Here is an 18,931-nt window from a genome sequence, read left to right as displayed (position 1 = left end):
ATATATAGCTAGGTGTTTTAGCTTTGAAATAAATCTATAAGATAATATGAAGTTGGGGGGGGGGATAAGAAGGGATAGGAAGGGGAAATAAAGGAGGAGGCTACAATGCTTGATAAGAAATGTACTCATTATCTTGCCCATTTAATTGTAACCCCTCTGTACAGTATTTTCACAATAAAAAAATTTTAAAAAATATGAAGTTATAAAGATGCTAGAGTAAGTTACTTACTGAATAAATATTTTTATGCAACTGCTATGCATGAAATATTCTGGAATATGCTTTTAAGATTCTGGAAAGATTTTTACAATTTCAATATATATGATGAGTATATGTTTCAAGGTGTTTATAATGAGAACAGGAGTATGTCTTGTGTAAAAAAAGATAATTATTTTGAAAGAAACCCAGAGGTACAGATGTTGTGACATTAACTTATATAGACTTTCCTGTTTGCATTCCTGCTTTAGGTTGCTTCAGAGAACTTTGTGCTTTGTGCTGGATGCTGCATGTCCGTGATAAGTTATCCCACAGTTGCAGGCAGTATCAGAAAGCAAGGGAAAAGGTGAAAGGAGAGAAGGTATTTACCAGTGCGAAAGTAGGAAAAGTGGGGAATTAGTATATATTAGCACACTTTACTGTTTAGTAGCAAAATTTGCTTTTGAACTGGTCTGGTCTGTCTATCTGAACTGAAAAAGCAGTGACTCTTTTCAATACCCATGTAGGACATCGAAATGGAGTTTGATTCTTGTATGGTCGAGCATTGTCTCAATGCTGTGGAATGGGCTTATAGAATGCTACCTTTTTCTCGTTTTTTTAATGTTGAAGAACTTGTTCAAGACATAATATTGAGCCTTATTGGAGAACTGCCACCAATCAGACAGGTAATGTGATTATAGGTGAAGGTAAATGAAACCTTAGTCAGAAATTTTTACTTTTATTTTTATTTTAATTAAGAATGATGTTGATTTTCTATGTCTGACTTATTTTACTTTGTACAATTTTTTCCAGGTTCAGAAAGACAAATACTGTATAATCTCATTTCAGTGTAAAACCTAAACAAAATGAAATTCACAGAAGCAGCCATAGAATAGTGGTAGAAATGTGATTAAAGTCTTTTGTTTTTAAAATGAATAAGAGGTGGTGTGCTGGTGAATGCTTATAATCTCAGCCTGGTTTGCCTATAATCTCCAATTTGAGGCTAGCCTGAGTTACACAGCAAGACTCTGATTCAAATACGTATGTTATGTGTATATACATATATATGTGTGTGTCTATATACCTATATCTATATTTTATATACATACATAAAAACACACATATGTGTATATATGAATAAATTGTAAGGAACTAGTGTACAGCATGGTAACTGTAAGTAATGATACTATTGTTTATCTGAAATTTGATAAGGGAGGAAATTTTAAGTGTCCTCACCACTCTAAAACACAGTAATAACTGTAGGATGATAATTTGATAAACAAATTACCACAAATTATCAATGTTTATCAAAATCATTCTAATCATTATATATCAAATCATTATAATCATTATATATCATTATATATCTCGACGATACACAATTTTTATATATCAAGTATTTTGAAATTAAGAAAATAGAAAAAGAACATACCCACACTCATTATCAAAGAGAAGCTTTTGTCAACATCAAAAGATTAGGAGTGACATTGATCAAGATGGATTATGAATTGACATGTTGAATTAGAATTCCTCTGTACAACTACTTAAAGAAAATAAGTAAATATTCATTTTATAGTTTGAATTAAATTGTCTAAGGAATGAAAAGGAATAAAAAGGAATATTGCTTAAAATACTTAAAACTTAAAATACTTAAAACATACTCATGAATTGACATGTTGAATTAGAATTCCTCTGTACAACTACTTAAGAAAATAAGTAAATACTCATTTTATGGTTTGAATTAAATTATCTAAGGAATGAAAAGGAATAAAAAGGAATATTGCTTAAAATACTTAAAATATTTTTTTTCTGAAGGTAGCAGAGATTTTTGTCAAAGCATTTCCCAATCCTGAAGACATCAGAGTTCCTTTAAGAGAAAAATATCACTCTCTTCAACAGAGACTCAGACACTGTGTAGTGAAAGGTATTTATCATTTCTCAAGTACCACATAGAAACATTGCTGAAGATGCTTGTCTTGATTTGAAAGCTTTTATTTTCCACTACTTGTATATCTGCATTTCTGCCTTTCCCTAGAGTTAGCAGTGTGAGAAAGTTGGATGCATTGCAGAACTAACTGCTATTTTAGAGCCACACAGGACTGAATGAAGGCAATGGCTCTGAAAATCAGTAACTGTAACTTTAGGCAAGGTGCTCAGAACTAAGCCTTATTTTCATCTTTGTAAAATGGTTATTGTCTTCTTTATAAATATGTGTTGAGAAAATATTAAGATGAGAGATACAAAAGGATCATATAAGTGTGTGTGGTGTTAGGCTTCTGTACTCTTACCTAGTTGGAGCAGAGGTAGGAGGTTCACTTCCTTCCATGAGCTGGAGATCATCCTGGCAACATAGTAAAAATCTTGTCTGAAAAAGTACATTAAATTGGTGTAATGTTTTGCATCTTGTAGAAATTTTGTTTTTTTCTCTTCATATATGGTTATTCTCCAAATTTTATAATAGGTATTCAAGATAATCTTGTGAATTTTTTGGTAGTACTGGGCTTTGAATTTGTACCTTTGTGTTTTTCCAGTTTTGTTTTAAAATATGGACCTTAGCTTTACTATGAATACTACAAACCTTTAGTGTTTGTGTCTTCAGGAGGAACCAGAATGAGGTTTTTTATTTTTATTTTTATTTAATTTTTTTTTGGGGGGGGGGGGGTCCAGTCGTGGGCCTGACCTCTGGGCCTGGGCGCTGTCCCTCAGCTCTTCAGCTCAAGGCTAGCACTCTACCATTTGAGCCACAGCGCCACTTCTGGCTTTTTTCTTTTTGCTTATGTGGTGCTGAGGAATCGAACCCAGGGCCTCATGCATGCAAGGCAAGCGCTCTACCACTGAGCCACCTTCCCAGCCCAAGGTTGTTTTTTTTAATGTCTGGAGTTGATTTTTTTTTGTTGTTGTTGTTGGACATGGGGCTTGAACTCTGGGTCTGGACACTGTCCCTCAGCTCTTCTGCTCAAGGCTAGCACACTCTACCTCTTGAGCCACAGCACCACTTCCAGTTTTCTGGTAGTTGATTGGAGACAAGAGTCTCATGGACTTTCCTGCTGGCTTTGAACCATGATCCCCAGATCTCAGCTTCCTGAGTAGCTAGGATTACAGGCATGAGCCACCAGTGTCCAGCTTGAGTTGAAAAAAAAATTTTTTTTTTGGTCGGTCGTGGGGCTTAAACTCTGGGCCTGGGTGCTGTCCCTCAGCTCTTCAGCTCAAGGCGAGCGCTCTACCACTTGAGCTACAGCGCCACTTCCGGTTTTCTGGTGGTTTTATTGGAGATAGGAGTCTCACGGTCTTTCCTGCCCGGGCTGGCTTTGAACCGCGATCCTCAGATCTCAGCCTCCTGAGTAGCTAGGATTACAGGCGTGAGCCACCAGCGCCCGGCTCTGAGTCGAAAATTTTTAATGAACCATATAACCTATTTTTTCTTCTTAGGTTAATGAACCATATGCCCTATTTTTTCTTCTTAGGTCCGCAAAGTGAGGAATTGATGTCTGTTGTCATGCACTCTGTTCGCAAAGTGAGGGTGAAAGCCCTCAAACGTGTGCAGAGAAACATAGGCTCTTTTGAGATGAATATATGGGAAGCCATTGAAGAAGGAAAGTCAGATGAGGCTCCAACTTTTGACAAGTTTTCTCTTGGGACCAGCTTGAGCAGAAGCACCCTCACAGACCTGGGCAGTGCTCTGCTGGGACACAGTGATGCAGAGACAGCAGATAACGTCTCAGAAGCTTTGTTAAGTGAAGAGAAAACCAGTACACATTTCCATCAAAGGTACAATTGAAATCTTTTAATAACAACAAGCACCTACTTCTTTTTTCTTTTTTCTTTTTCTTTTTTTTTTGCCAATCATGGGGCCTGAACTCTGGGCTTGGGCGCTGTCTCTCAGCTCTTCAGCTCAAGGCTAGCGCTCTACCACTTGAGCCACAGCACCACTTCTGGCTTTTTCTGCTTATGTGGTGCTGAGGAATCGAACCCAGGGCCTCATGTATGCAAGGCAAGCGCTCTACCACTGAGCCACCTTCCCAGCCCCAAGCATCTACTTCTTTAGGAAAAAGTTTGCCCTATTTTTGTGTAAGTGATGTGGTTTCTAGTCTCAGCAACTGGTTTTTTTTTGTTTGTTTGTTTTACGATGGTCTTGAACTCTGCCTGAGTACTGTCTCTGAGCTCTTTTGCTCAAGGCTAGCACTCTACCACTTGAACCACAGCACCACTTCCAACTTTTTCTGTGATTAACTAGAGATAAGAGTCTCATGGACTTTCCTGCCTAGGCTACCTTTGAGCCGTAATCCTTAGATCTCAGCCTCCTGAGTAGCTAGGATTTACAGGCATGAGCCACCAGCAACTGACCCAACTGTTATTTTTGTGTTAACAATATGAGAGCTGCTCATAAGGATATTATGAGTAATATGGGACTATAGATTCAAAAATCCATTTTTGGGTGGGGGTGCAGAACTGGGCTCAATTCAGGGCCTTGTGCATGCTAAACATGCACTTTACCATTTGAATTATACTTGCATCCCTTTTAGCATTAAGTTATTTTTCAGATGGGTTCTTGGTGCTTTGTGCCTAAGTCGACTACTGTCCTCCTACCCATGCCTCTTGGGTAGCTGGAATTACAAGTAGGTTTATTTGTTTTTTTTGTTTGTTTGTTTGTTTTTTGTTTTTGTTTTTGGGTCCGGTCGTGGGGTCTGAACTCTGGGCCTGGGCGCTGTCCCTCAGCTCTTCAGCTCAAGGCTAGTGCTCTACCTACCACTTGAGCCACAGCGCCACTTCCGGCTTTTTTCTTTTTGCTTATGTGGTGCTGAGGAATCGAACCCAGGGCCTCATGCATGCAAGGCAAGCACTCTACCACTGAGCCACCTTCCCAGCCCCAACAAGTAAGTTTATTTGTTGAGATGAGTTTTTGCTAATTTTTCCCTAGGCCAGCCTCAAACTGCAGTCCTCCTGATATTTTCCTCCTGAATAATTTGGGAATACAAATGTGACCATATGACATAATGTATCCAGATTGGATTTAAAATCCATTTTAAGCTAGGTCCTGGTGGCTTATGCCTGCAATCTTATCTACTCAGGAGGCTGAGATCTGAGGATCATGGTTCAAAGCTAGCCTGGGCAGACAAATTTGTCAGACTCTTATCTCTAGAAGTGGAGGTGTGGCTTGAGTGATAGAGCACTGGCTTTGAGTGGAAAGAAAGCAGCAAGAACATGAGGCCTTGAGTTCAAGCCCGAGTACTGACACCAAAAACAAGACAAGTGCCAGGTGCCAGTGGCTCACACCTGTAATCCTAGCTACTCAGGAGGCTGAGATCTGAGGATTGTGGTTCAAAGCCAGCCTGGGCAGGAATGTTTGTAAGACTCTTATCTCCAACAAACCACCAAAAAACTGGAATTGGTGCTGTGGCTCAAGGGGTAGAGTGCTCGCCTTGAGCTGAAGACCTCAGGGAAGCACCTGGGCACAAGAGTCTAAAACCCATGACCAAAAAAAAAGAAAATGAATTGAAATCCATTCTAACTATTGAGATACTCAGTGCTTTTTCAATATGTAACTATAAAGTCAATTGAGGGCTAAGCCCCTGTGACTCATTCCTATAACTGCAGCTATTCAAGAATGGTGATTTGAAGAGAGCCTGGGCAGAAAAATCAGCTAGACTATCCAGCAAAAAGCCAAGCTGGAGGCATAGTTGAAGTAGCAGAGCGCCAGCCAAGCAAGTAAGATGAGCAAGTGCAAAGCCTTGAGTGCCAACAAATTCTAGAATTTACTGGAAAACTTCAGTTCTTTTTTTTTTTTTTTTTTTTTGGTGATATTGGAGAGTATATATAGAACTCCATGTTTGCTAGGCAAGTGTTTTACTGAGTCATATGACAGTTCTTTTGTTTTCAGTTTGTTTTTCAGGTAAGAGTGTTGTACTTTTTAGCCAGGCGCCAATGGCTCACGTCTGTAATCCTAGCCACTCAGGAGGTTGAGATCTGAGAATCATGGTTCAAAGCCAGGCCGGGCAAGAAAGTCCGAGAAACTCTTATCTCCAATAAACAACCAGAAAACTGGCAGTGGTGCTGTAGCTCAAGTGGTAGAGTGCTAGCCTTGAGCTGAAGAGCTAAGGGACAGTGCTCAGGCCCAGAGTTCAAGCCCCACAAATGACAAAAAAAAAAGAGTGTTGCACTTTTGCCTGAGCTAGCTACAGGTGGTGACCCTTCTATCCTTACCTCCATAATAAGTAGGAATACATTCCAGCAGACTTGAAGGGTTTTTGTTTGTTTGTTGTATTATTATTATCTTTAAGTAGTTGTACAAAGGAGTTTAAGTTTGACATGTCAGATTATAAGTTTCTTGACCAACCTGGTTGGTTTTGAGATAGGACATTTCTTTTTTGCCCAGGCTGGCTTTAAACTTCAATTCTCCTATCTCTCCTTTCCAAGTAGCAAGTATTACTTATGTGTACCACTACTCCTGGCACTTTGTTTAGTAATCTTTAAATTTAAATACAACTTAAGCCTACCTAATATGAAAGTCTAAGATCTGAAATGCTGTAAATCCAAAATTGTTTGATTGCAAACATGACATTATAGGTAGAAAATTCCATATTGGACTTTTAGCAGGCCACAGTCAAAGTATAGACACTCAAAATATGCATAGAATTACTTTCAGCCTGTATGTACAAGGATTATGTGAAATATAAATTGTTTCGCTGTGGTGTTGGCATTGGCACTAAGAGCCTTGTGCATGATAGATAATTACTGTACCATTAAATTCACACAAGTGAATTTCATATATAGACTTGGGCCTCATCCCAAGATAGCTCCGAAAAAAATATATATGCAAATAGTCTAAAACTTCCCCAACACTGAAAATTCAAAATACTACTAGTACCAAGCATTTCAGAAAAGAGATATTCAACTTGAAGTTTGGCATGATTGAGTTACCTCTATTATTGTGTTACTGTGATTTAAGCTATTTGGTTATAATTTCAGTAGCTATAAGGCAGCTTATCATTCTTATGACTTAGAGACTATATACTCAACAATAATTTTGCTTACATGAAATTACAATTCTACTGCAAACATCTGCTTGAACCGTGTATCTAGTAACATTATAAGTGGTATGCCTATTTCACAAAAATAGCTTTGCTTAAATGTCAGTATAGGAGTATCATTCAGGCTGCTTGTATGCGTCTCAGGAGCAAGAGATAAGCTAACTCAGCTCACAAGCCATGCACCTTTTCTTTTACTGAGGGAACTGAAACTCTCTGTTCTGCCTTAGGGACTATCTTGAAAAATCAACTTTTGAAAGTGATTGTGGCTGGCAGCTATAAAGTGCCTGCCCAACAGGTTTCATAGCAGTTGAAAGTGTTTATTTAGAAAAGATTCCCAGCATTTGTGCACTGAGACAAAAAGGGACAGTCCTGATTGTTTCATGAAATATAAAAGTAGCCAAAAGGGGCAGCTGCAAGAGAGAAAAAAAAAAGACATGCTAAATCAAGATGCATAATGGTAGCTTGTGATTTTTACTGTTTTTATTCTTAAATTCTCTTATGCTAAATAAGTATCACTATTCCACAATACTCTGAAATATGTGAAATTTATGTAATCACCTAATCTCAATTAAAAAAAAGAAAAGTGAGAGAAGGGATAGGTTTGGAGCAATGGGTAACAATGTTGTCAGACTCTTTGTATTCATAAACTGTTTTGTAGAATGGGAACTTCTTTGTACAACTACTTAAAGATAATAAAAAATTTAAAAAATTCTCTTATGCTAGAAGGCTAGTAATAGAGAGCTATTTTTTTTACCTCTAGAACAAGCATTCCTTTTTTTATTGTGAAATTTTTATGAACGCATTTTAATTTCTTCTAATACAAAATTTTCCTTTGATGCTAATGTGTTTTTTTATTTTTTTAACCTCATAAAATGTTCCTCTTCTCAGAAATCATTTCAGTCTACCACTTCTCATATAAAAGATGAATAACTGAGGTACAAAAAGATGACTAACTTAATCAGCAGAGGGATTTTTTAGTGCTATTCTTTTATTTAGCATACATTAATTGTACAAGGAGGGTGTTATTGTGACATTTTTATACACGTGTACAATGTATCCTGATCAAACTCACTCCCTCATTCTCACTTCCTTCCCTCTTCTTAAATTTTAGTGTTAATTCTAAAATTAATTTTTATTCTAAAATCAGTTATTTATTTTGACTTTTTTTGTCCTTCTTTCTTCTTTTTTTTTTTCCTACAGAAATGACTCAAACTGCGTGCAATTAACTTTGGTCAGTAAGTTCAGTGGTAAAAAGAAAATAGGTTTTCAGAGAGAAAACTCTAAAAAGAAAGAAGATCATGGAATGTTATCACAGAGTACACTTCCTATAATAGGTGTTTGGGAATTTGAGCGAGATGATGATGAATATATTAAATTCCTCGATTTGTTCTTGAGCTATGTTCTTGAAAGAGACCTACTCAGTTCCAAAGATCCAGGCATTCCATTTCTAACCAGTTTTTCTGGTCAGCTTAGAGAGCATGAACTTAATTCTTTACTTTTTGATGTGCATACAACGTTAAAACGACGTCAAGGCAAAACCAGAAGTCAGAATGTTTTTAGAGCTGGCTCTTGCTTTGTGGTTGCTCCTGTCTCATGTGAGTCTGAAAAAACATCTGAGAAAATCAATGTGCATGCCCTAAGTGCAGATAACCAGGCACCTTCATCATCAGAACTATTTCATCAAGGGAACAGACCTTTTATAGTGAAGTCTTTGAGTGAAGTTAATAAAAAGGAAGGAAAGAGTGGATTGTTTGGCTTAACTGAAAAGTCAATTTACAGACTTCAAGAGGACAATAGAGAGAAACCTCTAATTCAGAGATCATCTGACCACAGTTTTTGTATTCCCAAGTTTATTAAAAGTAGAAGATATAGTTTCAAAGTAATTGAATGTGGTGATGTTAACCCTCAGGAAGATCTTCCTCTGGCTATAAAGAGCACATTTGGCAGTATAGGAAAACTGCTAGAGTGGATGATCAGGTGGTCTGAAAGAAGACTCCTCTCTGATTCTGGTGTTGCTCAGACGCACTGTGAGTACAGTCCGGTAATACGTGTGAAGACCTCGGCAGCGGCCATCCTTACATCCTTATGGCTACTCAAGCAGCCCTATTTTGCTACATATAAGGCAAAAAATAACATTCTTACGGTAATTACATCATTTACGTCTTAGACTTGTCATTTTAAATTAAAATTGTACTTATATTTTATCATCATATTAAAGTAATAGAAAATTAATGACTATTGATTAAAGTTTATACCACTGATCTTGTTCAGTGAGTTTAACTGAACTGTTGTTATCTTTTATAAAGAGTATGTGTAGGTCATATTTTTAATCTATATAATACCTGAAAATGTAGTAGATTCTGAATAAATAGTTGTTAAATAAATGAATAAGTGAATTAAGAGTTGAATGTATAGGATGATTGGCTAAGAAGAAGAAGAGCACCTATGAATCAGAAGTAGAAAAAAATATAAAACTGAGAAGTCTTGGGGCTGGATATGTGGCTTAGTGGTAGAGTGCTTGCCCAGCATGCTGAAACCCTGGGTTCATTTCCTTAGTACCACATAAACAGAAAAGGCCAGAAGTGGTTCTGTGACTCAAGTGGTAGAATACTAGCCTTGAGTAAAGGAAGCTCAGGGCCAGTGCCCAGGCCCTGAATTCAAGCCCCAGGACTGGGAAAACAACAACAACAACAAAAAAAACAGATGTCTTACTGTTTTTTTCTTTTGTTTTTCAGTTTGGTTTTGTGCTGGTCTTGGGATTAGAACTTGGCCTGGATACTGTCCCTGGGCTCTTTTTTGGTTCTACCACTTGAGCTACAGCTCTACTTTTGGCTTTTTGGTTGTTAATTGGAGATAAGAGTTTCATGGACTTTCCTGCCCAAGCAGGCTTCAAACCACAGTCCTAAAATCTCAGACTCCTGAATAGATAGGGTTACAGGAATAAGTCACCAACTCCTGGCCAGAAGTCTTACTTTTAATACATGTCTCTTTTGTAAGGTCCCTTTAAAAGACTTCAGTAGAGAAATGAAAGGAAAGGTGTCACTGGGTGGGGTGCTGAACTCATAATCACAGCTATGTGAGAGGCAGAGGCAGGAGAATCATAAGTTTGAAGTCAGTCTGAGTGGATTGTTTAATTCTGAAAAATAACTAGAGTAAGCCAGCCATGATGGCACAGGTATATAACACCAAAGTTCCAGAGGCTGAAGCAGGAAGAGTGTAGGTTTCCTGAGTTTAGGGACTATGTAGCAAATTCTAGGCCAGCCCTGGATAGCCTTGTGTTAAAAAAAAGATAAAAACGAAAAACTTAGGGTAAAGTATCTCAAGGAGACTGAAGGTTTTAAGGCTTTTATAGTGTTTATGAAAAGTAAAAAAGGAATGACATGGTTTCAAGTAACATTTCAAATGCTGCTTGTATTTCTGTCTCTATAAATATATAAATCTGTCTATCTGTTTTGTCTATCTACCTACTTATCTACCTACCTACTTACCTACCTTTCTATCTCTTTCCAGTACTGGTCTTGAATCTATGGCTTGGGGCCTGCTGAGCAAGTACTCTAGAGCTTGAGCTATGCCCCCAATCCTTTTGTTTCTATTTTGGTTTTGAGATAGAGACTAAGGGCTGGCTTCTGCCAGAAGTTCCTAATGATCTCCCTCCTGCATCTTCCTTCTCCTTGGTAGCCAGGATTATAGATGTGTACTACCACATCCAGCTATATTATTTCTCTTTCAAATTTCAAGTTTTGGTCAAAATGAAAGACTAGGGAGTTACCCTGTTTTTATTTATGTTTCATTACATGCATTGAGAAATCATTTTATGTATCTTCTCAGTCCAAAAAAAGTTAGAGATAACTGACAAAGACGGATGTGTATCAGTACAGGTGTTGTATTAATTCGTTAACACTTCTTTAGTCAGTGCAAAGGTCATCATTGTTCAGTGTGTATTCTATGTTGGGTGCAAAAATATCTGGAGGAGAGAAGGATTCTTTTATTTTGGTGATTTCATGGGTTTTCTCTTTTTATTTTGATTCTAGTTTTTTTTAATCCTACAGTATAATATGATACTATGGTATTTGTTATCCTTGCAACTTGTATTTCTACAACCCAGACAAAAGAGATATAACCTTTTTATTTTTAGCTGTATTTTAAATACTTATTAAATATCTTTATAATAGCAAAGCGTAAAATGAGATATTTTTGTTGTAAAAATAATGAAAATACATTTTGCAAGCATGGATTAGTATTTAGCAAGTCAGATTTACTTTTCTTCAGGTGGTGTGAAGACTTGAACAGCAAGAAATGCAGAGTTGTAGAAATGTAGATAAATGTATTTTTTTTTTTTTTTTTTTTTGGTACTGGGGATCGAACCCAGGACATTGCACTTGCTAGGCGAGCGCTTTGCCACTGAGCTACATCCCAGCCCCCGAAATGAAGATAAATGAATAAAAGATTTAATCCAGAGAAGCTCTCTAGAAAGTATGATTATGTTAAAAATGTGGTAAAAGAGATTAAATGAATACAAAATGTTATTAATGGTTTGCTTTAGGTCCTGGAAAATCATTACATGGAGTCTCAGGTGGCACCCCCCACTGAGAGGGATAGCAATCCTGATGCTGGCTCTTCAGGTGTAACTATAGCTCAAGGTGGAGGAGCTGAAGAAAGAAATGACCAGAATGAATTGTGTAAAGATACTGTAAAGTAAGTAGGGATTTAAGGTAAGACGTGAACTCTTGAAAGTTAAAGGAGATAAGCATTGCATTGAATTCAAGGAATAGGATGTGAGCCTTCTAAAATGCCTTCTAACAATTCATTTGTAAATTGTTTCTTTCCCATTGGTCTAGCTAGTGCCTTCAAAGAGAGGAGATAATCCATCTTCCAAGATCTCTTTGTTAGTTTGTTTACAGTGTCAAAGATAGTTGAATTAATTATTTTATCCCTTTTTACTAATAAGGCAATAGTAAGATCAGTATATCCCTAAATATTGTCTTAGTCAGTTATCTGTAATGAAATACCTGATATAGCAAATTAGGAGAGGTTTATTTGGGCCTATATTTTGGAGGTCTTAATCTGATTGGATAGCTTTATTACTTGGGGCCTGTGGCAAGGTAGCCCATGATGGTAGGAGTGTGTGGTGCAACCAGGAAGCAAAAAGAAAGGGCCACTGTCTACAGTCTCCTTCAAGAAGAGACCTCCAATAACTATGGACCTTCCTCAAGGCCCCAGCTTTCAAAAGTTGCAGCACCAACCAGTAGTGCTGCCCAGTTGGCCAATCCTCAAACATGGTCCTTAAATATCCAAACTCTGTCAAGTACCAAGGCAAAACACTTATAGCATGAAGATTTCTTTGTGAGGATGGTAAACTAGGTTGAACTAACCCTAGTGCTTTGAGTAAATGGGAACTAGGATGTCCAATAATGTATTGAGTAACTTTGACAGAGCTTCTATGTACTAGAAATGTAAAAGATAATAAAGACTTATAAATGTGAACACAAACTTTTTCTTTGCTTTTTTTAAATACACTAAATGAAAGCAAGCTTTTTGTCTCCTAGAATGAGTTGTAATTTTAGTTACTCCTTTTATCAGTAGAATGCCAGCTGAAGCAGAAAATCCTGAAAGAAAAGGAATCTGTGAGATTATTTCCATCACACATAACATTGAAAATGAATACATAGATTTTGATGAGAATCCTTCCAAAGTTGAAACATTTATACAAAAGGAAATGGATGCTCACATATCAGACTATGAAGGTCAGATCATCTCCTTCTTTGGCTATATAATTTGAAATTCGTATATGATATCAGAGATAACTTGGTCTTAAATTTAAGTTGATGCATCTACAATATCCTAAAACCAGTGAAATACTGAGCCTACTAACTTGTAATGTTGAGTTTTGGTAAAATCAAGAACGTATAAGACATTTTTTTTTTGGTTGGTTGTGGGGCTTGAACTCTGGGCTTGGGCGCTGTTGCTGTGCTCTTCAGCTCAAGGTTAGTGCTCTATCGCTTGAGCCACAGCACCACTTCCCATCTTCTAGTGGTTTTTATTGGAGATAAAAGTCTCACGGACTTTTCCTGCCCGGGCTGGCTTTGAACCTCGATCCTCAGATCTCAACCTCCTGAGTAGCTAGGATTACAGGCGTGAGCCACCGGTGCCCGGCGGTTTAAGACATTTTTAACATTGTTAGCTTTCACAATTTTTTTTTTTAGTTTTAAATTGCATGAGTTTCATTTTTATTTTATTTTTTGTGAACATACTGTACAGAGAGTTACAATTACATGGGCAAGATAATGAGTACATTTCTTATCAAGCATTGCCGCCTCCTCCTTTGTTTACCCTTCACATCCCTTCCCAGCCTCCCCCCCCATCCACACACACACACCCCCCCCCCCGCACCAAAGTTGTAAAGTTCGTTTTCGACATGACAACTTGTACTTCTCATTATTGCAACGGGTCTGTCTGTAAGCTTTCACAACTTTTGAGCCTATTTCTCTTACTGTGTGCTTTCTGTGGGGCTCTTAATTCCTATCAGCCAACTCCGTTGAGTCTCTCCCTGGCTACTTCTGTAAAGCAGAAATTCTTGGTGCTTTCCATGGAGTTGCACACATTGAGGACTGGTCTTTACTTGATAAAGAGGGCTTAGCTTCCAGGGATTTGATAAAGAGGGCTTAGCTTCCAGGGATTTGATAAAGAGGGCATACCTTCCAGGGATTTAAAAACTGAAAAGAGGATAGAAACTATTTTTGTCATTGTAATTGTTTCTTTCAATATTTACTTTTAAAAATTCCCCCAAAACTATTTTTCAAATGATTTATTTCTTCCAGAAGAACTTATTAGAAGTCCCAGTATTGACACCTGCGTGCCATCTTCACTACAGCAGTTAGAAGTAAGTTGGAAATAATGGATAAAATTATTTATATTTTGTCTGTTATTCAAGTTACCCCTAATTGTTCATTCGTTGTCATAAAATACATCAAAACAAGGTTGTTCGCTCTTTCACTGCTAAATCCAGTCTACCCCATTTATTATTCACTTATCTGTTTGTTTATTCATATTCATTCAAGATGGTTCTGCTATGTAGCCATGGCTGATCTCAAATTTGAGACCCACCCTGACATCAGCCTCCTGACATCAGCCTCCTGAGGCCTGGGATTATAGGCATGTGCCCCTATATTAGCAAGACTATTACTCTTAGCAAGTATACAATGGATAGTAGATACAGCCATGCCATGCAATATTTTTTTTTTCACTAGAACTCTATTACAGGTCCAAAAGTTTCATACAGTGAAAGTTTTAATTTCATAAACCTCATTAGCAAATGAATCAAGAATGATGAAAGTGTTCCTTCTTTTAAACTCTAATTTTGTGAAGTATGCAGTTTTTGTACCTATATACTTCAGTGGGGGGTAACAATTCTCGACAGGAAATGTATTCATTACCTTACTCATGTAACTATGACCCCTCTGTACAGTATCTTTACAATAAAAAATATATATTAAAAACAAAAAAACTGTATGCTAAATGTATCAGTAAAACAGACATCTTTAATTATTGTGAAATTTCTTTTAAAATGGCACAGTTTCCCCCCAAAAAAATTGTTTTCTTAAGCAATAATCATGGAGTGATGAATGAGTATGATTTAGAGTTTGGTAATCATTAGACTGTGTATGTAACATGCACAATAGCTCAGAGTAGTGGGCCAAATGCAAACACAGTCTAACCGTCTAGTTAGAGCAGGACTGGGACCTTGGAGTGTGCAATTACTTGCTTTTAGACTGTTGTTATTTTGGGCCAACGGATAAGGTGAGACTCAAAATACTTGCTACGTTAATACATACTTGCTTCACCTCTCTTTATTTTGACTGCTAATTTTAACAGAATCCGAAGGAAGAGTCTCAGAGTCCAAGGGAAAAACCAGTGGGAACAAATATGGAGACTAAATCAACCGAACAGAAAAGGTAAGAAGAATGTATAAGGAGTTATCACTGACTTTCAGTGGAGCTTCCATTTCTTTTTCATCATGATTTATAATATATATGTTATGGTAGTATTGTGTTTCTGGTAAAATTGTAACTGTATAGCAATAGTAAACAGTAATTTTTAGTAAATGTTGTACTTTTAGGTTATGATAAAGATAAATAATACTTTTGTGGGCTGGGAAGGTGGCTCAGTGGTAGAGTGCTTGCCTCGCATGCATGAGTTCGATTCCTCAGCACTACATAAGCAGAAAAAGCTGGAAGTAGCACTGTGGCTCAAGTGGTAGAGTGCTAGCCTTGAGCTGAAGAGCTCAGGGTCAGTGCCCAGGCCCAGAGTGCAGGCCCCACGACCGACATTAAGCCACAATTTATTCATTTGCTTACTAGAGATCTGCCTTTCCATACTGACTGAGCCAAATACCATTATGGTTTATAAAGACATATGCCCCTTCACTGTTGTGCTTTGGTTACTGCACACTGGCAGTAGGACACTGGTGATGTGAACACACTATTCTAATGGCTTATCCCTCACTCAAGGAGAGATGAAGGCAATTTGCATATGTTGTAGATTGAATAAGATTTCTTAATTTTTGTAATATTGGAAATTACTGAATTTTAGAATTATCTTTAATAAAGGAGTCAACATAATTAATTTTCTCTTGAATATACAAACTTTGTTTCATTTCATAACATAACATCGATAATTGACACAAAGAAGTTTTTTGCATTTTTGACAGTACTGGTTTGAATTCAGGGTTTCATACTTGCTAGGTACGACTCTCTCCCACTGATTATACCTTTACATTTTTTTACACTTGTTATTTTTTGAGATAAAGTGATGTAATGGCCTTGGAGCGAGAAAATCCACAGTCACAGTTAAAGGTGACAAAGGAGTTTTATTTACTGGCTTGCTACTTTTCCTGGTCTAGCTACCCAGAACTAAGAGCAGCCTTGTGAGCTTCTTTCTCCTCCTTCTCTCTGATGCTCTTCCTTGGAGGCCTGGACTTGCAGCAGCTCCTGGATGAGTGATCCTGGCTGCTCCCACAGGTCCCTCCCAGCCCCCTGCAGCTCAGTGCCAGGTTAGAGCAAGCTCTCCAGCTGCTTTAGCGCTGGCCCCACACTCTCTCCTGCTCTGGGACCTCCTCAAGAGGTATCTGGGAGTATCACTTCCTATGTAGAAACATACCAAGACAGTGACTCCTTTATTTTTGCTTGACACTGCAGCTAGGACCACAGGCATATTCTACTGAGCCCAGCTTCTTTCCTTCAGATGGAGTCTTGATTACTTTTTTGCTAGCCTTGAATCAGTTTTTCATATAGCTAGGTTAACAGACTTGCTGTTCTGCAACCAGCTATTTACTGAGCCAGGGTCTTGAAGTTTTTGTCTGAACTGCCTAGAACCATGGTCTACTGGATTATAACATCTCAAGTAGCTAGGATTACAGGTATGAGCCACTAGTGTCTGGCTAAGGTTTTCTTTTGTTATACTAGAGATTGATCCTAGGGCTTACATGTTCTAGACAAATGCTTTACCATTGAGCTATATCTCCTGGCCTGCAAAAGAATATATATAATAGGATATGCCTTTGCAAGTAATAAAGCTGTTTTCTCTTCATGAAAACTAGTCTTTACAGTTTCCTATGTGTTAATGACTTCTTTAGTGTTCTCAGCAGAGTGTCTTCCTATTCCTTAACTAATGTTTGGGTCCCTGCTAAACTCATTTCCCTTTATTTTAGATTCTCTTGTTATTGCTGAGTGACCCATGGTACTTTAGTTGTATGTTAAGTCATCTAGATATACTCTGGGTTTTTGTTTGACTCGCCTACTAATTACTATGGAGACAATATAAACAGATTGTGATTATGAACTAAGCATTACAGAGAGTAGAGAATGTTAGGCTCTTGGGTGGCAGAACATTAGTTTACCTGTATCTTAAATAATGTGTCTTGCTTCCTAATCATTTATTAACCACTTTCCTTACAGTATGATTGAAGCCTTTTCAAATCCTGAACATACTGTTCCTCATTCATTTTGTATAGATTCAAGTTCAGAAACTTCTAGGTAAGAGTTTTTGTATACTGTACCATTTCTTAAATAATCATATTTACAAGGAAGAGAATAAATAAATTGATACATACTGTACCAATCTGAAATAATGCTAAATGATTGGACTAACATGCGAACAAAAAAAAGCAACATGAAGCATTGAAAGAGAATACATATTTCTGACATCTCAGTCATTCAGAGATTGTCCTCTACCTCTGTGTCTCGAAGACATAATAGAAAATATGTTAGAACATTTTCAGGAAAAAAGTAATAAATATTTTACTGAAATATTTAATTTTTGCTCATTTTCTGATTCTGAATATCATTTGTTTGAAATGCTTTTAGTTCTCCTTAGATTATCCTGTTTGTCTTTTGAATTTGTTTTGCAGACATTGAACATTGGCAGCACCAGTGGCTCATGCGTGGAAACCTCGTTACTAGGGAGGCTAAAATCTGAGGATTATTGTTTCAAGCCAGCCCAGGCAGGATAGACTTTGAGATTTTTATCTCCAGCTAACCATCCAAACACTAGAAGTAGAGATATGGTTCAAGTGGTAGAGTGCTACCCTTGAGCACAAAATCGGAAATGAATATAAATCTAAATTTATTTGCAATTAAATATGGTTTGTTTTTGGAAAGAGGACTAATTTTAGAATATGATAATTGACTGCTCCCTTATTTAGTTTATAATAGTTTGTTGCTTAGAAATGTTGACTACTGGGCTGGGAATATGGCTTAGTGATAGAGTGCTTGCCTAGCATGCATGAAGCCCTGGGTTCAATTCCTCAGTACCACATAAAAGCCAGAAGTGGAGCTGTGATTCAAATGGTAGAGTGCTAGCTTTGAGCAAAAGAAGCTCAAGGACAATGCCCGGGCCCTGAGTTCAAGCCCCAGGACTGACAAAAAAAGAAAGAAAATATTGACTACTGCTTCCCTTCCCTTCCCCTTCCCCTTCCCTTCCCCTTCCCTTTTCCTTGCCTTCCCCTTCCCTTTTCCTTGCCTTCCCCTTCCCCTACCCTTTCCCCTTCCCCTTCTCCTCCCCTCCCCTTCCCTTTCTCCTTCTCCTCTCCCTCCTCTTCCCTTCCCCTCCCCTTCCTTTTCCCTTCCCTTCCCCTTCCCCTTCACCTTCCCTTCCCTTCCCTTCCCTTTCTTTCTCTTTCTTTCCTTTCTTCTTTCTTTCTTTCTTTCTTCTTTCTTTCTCTCTTTCTCTTTCTTTATCTCTCTCTTTCTCTTTCTTTCTTTCTTCTTTATCTCTCTCTTTCTCTCTCTTTCTTTCTTTCCTTTCTTTCTTCCTTTCTCTCTTTCTCTCTTTCTTCCTTTCTCTATCTCTCTCTTTCTCTCTCTCTTTCTTTCTTTCTTTCTTTCTTTCTTTCTTTCTTTCTTTTCTTTCTTTTCTTTTTTTTTTAATTTTATTTTATTTTATTTGAGAACATACTGTACAGAGGGGCTACAATTACATGGGCAGGATAATGCAAACATTTCTTACCAAGCATTGCAGCCTCCTCCTTTGTTTACCCTTCACCTCCCTTCCCAGCCTCCCCCCTCCCCCCCACCCAATTATACCCCCCTCCCCCCGCCTCTTTTCTTTCTTTTCTTTTCTTTCTTGTTGGTCGTGGGGCTTGAACTCTGGGCCTGGGCACTGACCCTCAGCTCTTCAGCTCAAGGCGAGTGCTCTACCACCTGACCCACAGCAC

At 37.8% G+C, this 18,931-nt stretch overlaps 1 protein-coding gene across 8 annotated transcripts in view; it reads left to right on the top strand.

Annotated features, from left to right (window-relative positions):
• Cplane1 (ciliogenesis and planar polarity effector complex subunit 1) overlaps positions 1-18,931 on the top strand; it is a 99,705-nt gene that overhangs the window by 41,771 nt on the left and 39,003 nt on the right. For 6 of the 8 annotated variants that reach the window (XM_070041046.1, XM_070041045.1, XM_070041052.1 and 3 more), the window contains 10 exons: positions 466-575; positions 721-879; positions 2,009-2,117; positions 3,658-3,961; positions 8,422-9,364; positions 11,765-11,916; positions 12,802-12,965; positions 14,040-14,101; positions 15,094-15,173; positions 17,175-17,252. In XM_070041046.1, coding sequence (XP_069897147.1) covers positions 466-575; positions 721-879; positions 2,009-2,117; positions 3,658-3,961; positions 8,422-9,364; positions 11,765-11,916; positions 12,802-12,965; positions 14,040-14,101; positions 15,094-15,173; positions 17,175-17,252 — 2,161 coding nt within the window. The remainder of the gene's footprint in view (positions 1-465; positions 576-720; positions 880-2,008; positions 2,118-3,657; positions 3,962-8,421; positions 9,365-11,764; positions 11,917-12,801; positions 12,966-14,039; positions 14,102-15,093; positions 15,174-17,174; positions 17,253-18,931) is intronic. The other 2 variants (XM_070041047.1, XM_070041048.1) reach the window with 2 other exon arrangements.

Source organism: Dipodomys merriami, unplaced genomic scaffold (genome assembly GCF_024711535.1).
Source record: "Dipodomys merriami isolate MVZ:Mamm:240054 unplaced genomic scaffold, mDipMer1.0.p SCAF_30, whole genome shotgun sequence".
Lineage (NCBI taxonomy): Eukaryota > Metazoa > Chordata > Mammalia > Rodentia > Heteromyidae > Dipodomys > Dipodomys merriami.
This window is presented reverse-complemented; position numbering and strand designations above follow the sequence as displayed.